We start from the raw sequence: 8,082 nt of genomic DNA, 5'->3' as shown, positions 1-8,082 counted from the left end.
AATTTGAACGGAGTTCAATTATACAACTAAATATTCGAGTGCTTCCTTTAACCCTATTTAAAGCTAGTGAAAATAAATTTCGTGCTCTCAATAAATTGGGTATATTTTTATTCATACAGTATAATACAGTAAATAACATGTGACGCTTAAACTCATGAATGAGGTAGGCAAGGCAGACAGTCTTAAACTTTTAAACATTAATATCTATTTTTTTGAATTATAAATACTTTTAATTTAACACCAATCGGTGCACAATGTTTTTGGTTAACCTGTCTTTAGCTAACACAAATAGATTCGACGGTTTCCCAACACGTGAACACGCAACATATAGTTTTCCATGAGAAAAACGAGGATTTTCCAAATCTAAACCAAAAATGGACATTGTTTGACCTTGAGATTTATTATAGACATGGCGAAAGCTAAACGAATTGGAAACTGTAGCCTTTTGAAGGGTATGGTAGAATCTGATGGTATCATCGGAATACGTGGCAGCAGGACCACTTTTCCTTTAAACTTCCCAGCCAAAATGGTTACTTCAAGAATGTTTCCGGTGATCTTTTTGATGACCAAACGCGTACCGTTACATAATTGAGGTGGATTCAAATTACGGAGGAGAATAATAGGGGAACCAATCTTTAATCGAAGATTATGTGGTGGCATTCCAGGGATATCTAATGAATTTAAAAATTCAATCAGAAATTTTACACTTTCATTTTCATCAACAACAGTATCGATTGATTTAAAAGACATCAGATCTCCTGGTAACAACTGTTGTATCTGAAAGTTAATTTCGTCAACATCAACGTTTTTGGCTGGCAAAATCGCCCGTTGACTAAGCCATTCATGATTCAAATAATTATTCTGTATATCCGGGAAAATACTCTGAATCAATTCATTTTTATCCTGAACAACAGTGCAAAAATTGTCTGGTAGTTTAATGCATTGCCTATTTGGTTGCAGTTCTATTTTACCGTTCCCAATATCTAGTAGTTGTTTGGAAAATATTTGTGCCGATGGATCATTTTGCAATTGTACTCGCATATTTATGGTCAATCGAAGTGTTTCAACACTTCGCCATAAGAATGATTGTTTCAAACATGCATTAATCTCATCCGCGAAAGTAGAGCGAGGTATAACCGGTAAGGTCTGCCGGAAGTCACCAGACAAAAGTAAGATAGCACCACCGAAAAGTTTATTATTGCTGTTTAAATCTTGCATAGTTCTGTTTAATGCTTCAAGTGAATATTTGTGTGCCATTGTGCACTCATCCCAAATTATTATAGAACTCTTCCGCAACACTGCAGCTATTCCACTATTCTTTTTGATGTTACACATTGCATCTGGTTTATTATGAACGTCCAATGGCAGCTTGAATGTTGAATGTGCTGTTCGCCCACCATCCAGTAAAGTAGCCGCAATGCCTAACGATGCTACTGCTAATGCGATTTTTTGTTGCGACCGTATTTTGACAAGAATCAACGATATTAAAAATGTCTTACCGGTTTCACCGGGTGCATCCAAGAAAAAAAAACCGCCTTGTTCAGCAGCAACAGCCAGCATAATCCGATCATAAATAATTTTTTGTTCTGCTGTCAGTAATGGTTCACTGTTCATGATAATTGTTGCTAAACTTCCATGATCATATTGCTTTTCTCGTTGTAAATCGGTATTGACTAAGTCGGTGGCTGGACGATTAGGTGATGGCATACCATAATGATTAAGTGGTAAATTTGAAATAAGAACACATAAATCCTCGATCAAGACCAATGCTTCATTGTACATCTCTGGTGTATAATCTATGTTTTGGCATTGATTTGTTTCTCTAACTCGGTGCAAGATGTCTTCTGTCATACAATTTTTATATTTTTCCCACAAAGTTTGTGCTTGCGAGGGATAACATGTCGTCAAAATAATTGAAAACAACTGACGAATGTTATTCGGTGTTGATGTCAACGCAGCATCAGCAAGCGCTAAGTCCCAATGGTTATCGTCTTCTAGCAATTGCAGTTCACGACATGCATCCTGGTATGTATTGAATACTCGACCATTTTCGGAGCTTCGAACGCTCTTTGGACAACATTTTCTTCAGTGAAGTATACACGTTGACCGTTTTCAAGAAGTATTGCCAGATGTTGGACAGCAGGATCTCTTTCGTGGATGGGAAAGCTGAGAATATGCCAAATAGCTTTATTGCTGCTAATGTATCTGCCCATTTGATATCGTGTTATTTCGTCATTTTTATTTATGTTTTGTACTTCAAATATGGCCAAATCACTGCCTTTGTTTACAAATCACTGCCATTGCGTAGAGGGAATAATCTTTGCTTATTTTTCATTTTTCGTAATTGGCAGTATAAAAATGACTATTTTCGATGTCTAGACATCTATCAATAATTGTAATAAAATATATATTTGTAACTTTAATAAAGAATATTTTATTAATTTAGATAAAGTATACTTTAATTGTGTAGAACTCTTCATGCCTTTTTCAATTATAATTAAAATCTTTCCTAAAATTACGTACATATATAACAAAACAACTTTTGCCGGGTCAGCCAGTATTTAAATATTTAAATTTTAAATTGCTTGAAAATAAATTCTCAAGTATATGAAGTATGTTAAAAATTATTACAATCACCCCTGACCTTTTTTCAGACCCCCAATATATCCTCAATAATGATTTCCGACTTTCCAACTGATATTAAACGGTTTAGGTTGTTTAAATGCGTGATATCTTAATGAAATTATATGAGGAAATTTTTTCTAAAAAGTTATTATATTATATTAATAGTTTGGCGCTCAATATTAATGAAATTGAATGAATACTTGTATAATGAATTTCGATCCTTTGGTTGACGTTTTTCACATCAACTAAATATTATATAACCAATTAAGACTCTTCGGTTGAGTTTATATCACATATACCTCATTTGAGAATGATTTAAGTAAAATTTTCGCTAACGGGAAGAAAAATATAGTAATAAGACTACATCTTTTTCCGTCCGTCTGTCTGTGCAAGCTGTAACTTAGGTAAAAATTGAGATATCGTTATGAATCTTGGAAGACTGTTCCTAGCCAAAAAACTGAGGACAAGTTCTTAGATGGGCGTAATAGGACTACTGCCACGCCCAAAAAGCGTTATTAAAAGAAAACCTATAAAATATATTAACTAAGCTGCAAATTAAGGTGCAAACCGTAATTTAATACAACGTATAATGAAGGCAACTGTGGTTTGAAAATATTCTAAAAAAGGGCGTGGTCCCACATCTAATAGGTTGAATGTATATGTCTCCCAAGCTATTGAAGCTAAAAAAACCAAATTCGCTCAGAACAAATCGCTTAATCACCCCTTCAGTCAGTGTAGAAATGAATGAATTCTGATGATAGCCCCGGCCACTCCCAATATAACGGTAGTGTTAAATACTGTTTAGAGCGTGACAAATCGATAACTAAATACGCCAGAGACATTCCATTTTACTCTCGAGTTGATATGAGAGGATTTTATAGGAGCCGCGGTCAAAATTGGACGATGGCCGTGGCACCGCCCACTTTTGGGTGAAATCACATGTCTCGGAATCAGCTCGACCGATTTCAACCGGATTTCCTTATGTAATAGTAGTCCTCCTTAACAAATGCAGTCACTTTAATAAAAACCAAATAACCAAATTCGGCATATAACATTGTTCTCACATTCCTATGTTAAAGTGCGAAAATGGGCGAAATAGGACTACAACCACTCCTACTTCCCATATAGCACCATTTTAAATTCGATTTTATTCTTACATTTTCTAGTATGCAAATCATTCACCACTGAATGTATCGGAATAAAACTTTGTGTTTAATTAGATACCCATTGTAATTGCTTGTTCACACTTCATACACTATTGCACTGATTATAACAAGAAGAAACCCACTTGTTACGTTGAATACACCATTGAATTTAATATAAATAGAGGATGACAATATAGGTATGTTAGTTGCACAGATGCTAAGGCTAAATAAATGTGCATATGTCCCGATGTCGGAATATGTATCTGAAACGACTGATCGCGGGGGAGTCGATCGAATGGAAAAATAATATGCTGCGCAGCACCGCTATTGTATAAAATCGAATTAACTCGTACGTGTCTTATCCAAGGTGAATCCGGAGCAGAGCGCACGATTGTTGTGTAATCAAAAAATGTTGCGGAATGATGTCGTAATTGTAGTGCGTCCTATTGCTAAGTCAAGTCGGTGCTTGCGGAACCGTGTAAATCGAAAGTACATACAAGTATATAACGAATGATGATGGCGGTTCTGTTATTCATACTTTCTGTTGAGTTATGTAGTGTACAGGTATGGCGTGTTGTGGGCTAATGCAGTGTCTTCGACTATGGTGTTGGTGTTGGTGATTATGTGTTGGGTAGTATTTGGGTACACCAGTTTTTTCTGGGTAGAGTGCTGTGCTTATTTATTGAGCCTTAGTTCATTTAAACATTCTCGGCCCCTAGGCGAATATTTTGCCTAGTATTGCACATATTTGCTGGAAACGTTTCAGGTATCTCGACGTGCTGCTGTTGGAGTAGCAAGGAATTGCAAGGATAGCAACTCCACGCCTGGCTTATATATGGCCAGGATGAGTGCTCCCTTGAAAACATACCCAGGGTTTGGGGCTGTGACATCGGAGGGATCTTGAGAGAAAGTAGCGTCAGTTGGAATGAGCAATAGATTGAATGCTGGATATTTAAATTTGTAATTTCCATCTACTTTTTCTAACAGGGATTTGACGCATTGCACAACTGAGTCCCATAACCACACATATAAGGAGTGCTTAGACAGATTTGTTAAGACCTTTTTGATAGTCGAGATGCGTCACTGTATCCCATTGGGAGTATGATGATTCCCTAATTTTTTTTTTTGTATGTTGTTCTACAAATTTAAGAATTTACTATGGGGCCGTCCATATATTACGTCATTCTAAATTAAGGGGGGGGGGTTGGTCTGCGGATGACGGTAAAGTCAAAGTCGGTAAAGACGGTGTCTTTAAGAAATGACGATAGGATGATTATAGGGGGGGGGGGGGTCTAAAATCTGAAAAAATCGATGACGTAATTTATGGACGGCCCCTATACTACTCTGGGGACTCAGGGGAACGGTAAAATCTGTGTAACTTTTCTGGGAGAATCATGTTATGTTGCTCATGAACGAATTTATATTTTGTCAGGTTGAAATTTGTTTGCACTGTGGATTCTAATTTGGCAGTACCAAATGGGCCAAATCGTGATAGATGTTTTAGAGGAACCTCTTTTGCTTTTGCTACTAGTAATAAGCTTGTGGCCGTGGTATCGCTGTATGCGTAGTAAATAGATAGTGCGCAGTAAGCCTTTTCAGACGCGTCGCAGAAGCCGTGGAGTTTGGTTTGATATTCTGGTGAATAGTTTATTGATCATGGTATTTGTATCTGCGAAATTGCAATTCAATTTTTTGCTAACTGGGCACTCGTTCATCCCATAATTCTTGAATCAGGAATCATAATTGGCGAAAGCCATGCTCGGTCGAAAAGTCTTGCCCCGAGGATAAAATTTGCCTTTTTGTTTTTGTGGATATTAATTCCGTAGTGTATTAAAACTCAGATATGGTATTCCATTTATTCACAGTGGTTTGTAGTCCTTTTCTTTTCGATGTTAAGAACAATAGTGAACAATAAATTTACTTTTGGAATATTCATTAATATATTATATTTGGGTAATTTGGTTGGAATGCATATTTTTGGTTGGAAAATTGTGGCTTTAGTGGTAGTCGTACGACGTACTGGCCATTATTTGATCGAGTAGTTGTTGATATTTGATTGAGGAGTTTCCCTAACTGTCGAAATTTCCATAATTGTGAATTAAGGTAATGGTTGGTATTATATTGAAAGTGTTTCTTTAACTTGTCCATTTAGTATCCAACCAAAAATAATATTTTGAGCCAAAAGTGTGTTCGAAATTTATCAACACCTTCAAGTACATAGTATTTTGGATGTGAGGTCGCCAGTTTTTAAGCTATCGATCTGAAATTTTGCACCTATCCTTTTCTCACTACAAGCTGCTCATTTCCGCTACCTCTTCGCTATTTCATATTGGGTAGTCAGAAAGTCTTTCATTTGTTGCCACGTTGGCCCCTTTATTCGTTATGAGAGCGATTGTTCCCATAGAAATAACGACTTTTCTGGTAATGCGGCAGAGCTTATGTTTACCAGTATAGTGTCCCAGCTATTTGAGGGAATATTTTGTGAACGGTCAAATAATTGGAAATAGTGGATAGTAGTTTAACAAATACTTCACTTGTTTCTTCACTTCTCATTAAGTGTCAACTCTTTGACTATGACGCTTGTTTGACCATTTGTTTGACCCGGAAGGGCGACCATTCTTCTGTTTCTATTCGCGTTACTGTGTCAAATTTAGCTGTTTGTTGTGATTATTGCATGTCCGCTCTCTCTGCTAGATTTCAAGAAGATTATGTTTAAACATACTTTTCTAAAGCCTTTGATAAAGTTTCATACATTATTCTAATTAAAAAGTTAATCGCTTTAGGTTTTTACTCTGTCTTCTTGCAGTGGATCAGGTCATATTTGCACCATAGTCGTTGCGTTATTATTGCCGATGGAATGTCATCCGATTCTTTCATCTCGTCATCGGAAGCGCCACAAGGAAGCGTTTTTGGTTCTCTGCTCTTTATGCTGTTCATAACAACATTTCCGCTTGTTTCTCTTTTTTTAAATTTTTGCTATATTAAATGACTCAAAAATATTCTCAACAATCAAAAACTCCAAAGATGTAAATAAACCTCAGTGTGATATTGATATTTTTATATTTATGTGGACCAACCGCTATGAATGGCTCCGGTCCTACCATTTTTGTAGAGGCTGCAGAACGGGCCAACTCTACAGCCAGTTCGTTCGCGGCTATACCCCTGTGGCCAGGCACCCAAATAAGGTGCACTCGGTTGTGCTGTGATAGGCTGTTCAGCCGTTCTATACACTCCAGCACTAGAAGTGATCTGACCTCATAGGCAGAGATCGCTTTTAGTGCCGCCTGACTATCGCTGAGTATAGTAATACTTTTATTGCGATAGTTGCGTTGAAGGTTTATCTCTACACACCGACTTATAGCATAGACCTCGGCTTGGAAAGTGCTCGGGAAACGTCCCATTGGAATGGAGAGTTTGGTGCTTGGCCCAGCGATACCTACACCAATCCCCTCCGCCGTTTTCGGCCCGTCGGTGTACCACTTGATAGTGCTTCCCCTTAGCAGCAGGTCCAGTGATAAATCATTCCATTCAGACTTGCTGCCAAGGGTAACTTTGAACTTCTTAGTGAAGTTTACTACTTTGGTAATGCTGTACCTCGGGAGAAGGGCCAGTGGTATTTCCTCACTTAGCGCCTTCATCTGCTGGGATGAGATTACCTTCCTTTTGCCAACTCCCTCTGATGTCATTTGGAGTAGAGTCCGTTTGGCTGTCTGTTTGATTACCAGGTGTAGCGGTGAAAGTTCTAGCATGGATTCCAGTACTGCGGTCGGACACGTTCGCATTTCTCCCGACGCGCAGATGCAAGCAAGTCTTTGCAGCTTCGACAGTTTGAGTCCTACCGAAGTCTGCGATGCTTTAGAAACCCAAGATACCGCTCCATACGTGATAATCGGTCTCACGATCATGGTGTACATCCATCTGATAGTCCTTGGGGAGCACCCCAGGATTTTCGAGCAATTCGGTTGCACACCATGAGTGCTTTTGTAGCTTTGGTTAGCAGAAACAAGAGGTTGCCCACAGGGTGGAGTGCTATCCCCCCTACTTTGGAGCCTAGTTGTGGACGATCTCCTTGAGCGGCTAACTAGCAATGGAATCCGCTGTTTCATACGAAATATTTCGGAGAGTAATAATAGTGTGTGGTGATTTTGTGATTTGAATAAAATTAAAATGAGTGAAAAGGAGGCTACAGGGACGTAGTGGAGTCGCGTTTATGTCAAGGCACGTTACTGTTGATTCGGGGATTGTTTGTTACATGTTTAAATTGACAATTTCGCGGTAAACATATTTTCATGCTCCACAATAATTTTCCCCA

General features: G+C 38.1%; 1 protein-coding gene across 1 annotated transcript; it reads right to left on the bottom strand.

Annotated features, from left to right (window-relative positions):
• Positions 1-363: 363 nt before the first annotated feature.
• Positions 364-1,782, bottom strand: LOC138858056 (uncharacterized). Its single transcript, XM_070112526.1, has one exon. It carries the CDS (start codon positions 1,780-1,782, stop codon positions 364-366), a length of 1,419 nt encoding a protein of 472 aa, XP_069968627.1.
• Positions 1,783-8,082: the final 6,300 nt, after the last annotated feature.

The sequence above is a fragment of the Bactrocera oleae genome, chromosome X (assembly GCF_042242935.1).
Source record: "Bactrocera oleae isolate idBacOlea1 chromosome X, idBacOlea1, whole genome shotgun sequence".
In the NCBI taxonomy this organism is placed as follows: Eukaryota; Metazoa; Arthropoda; class Insecta; order Diptera; family Tephritidae; genus Bactrocera; species Bactrocera oleae.
The sequence above is the reverse complement of the archived record's forward strand: the minus strand, read 5'-3'. Positions and strand labels throughout refer to the sequence as shown.

Coding starts and splice junctions, on each gene's coding strand:
- LOC138858056 (XM_070112526.1), bottom strand. CDS start 1,782: ATGTACAATGAAGCATTGGTCTTGATCGAGGATTTATGTGTTCTTATT.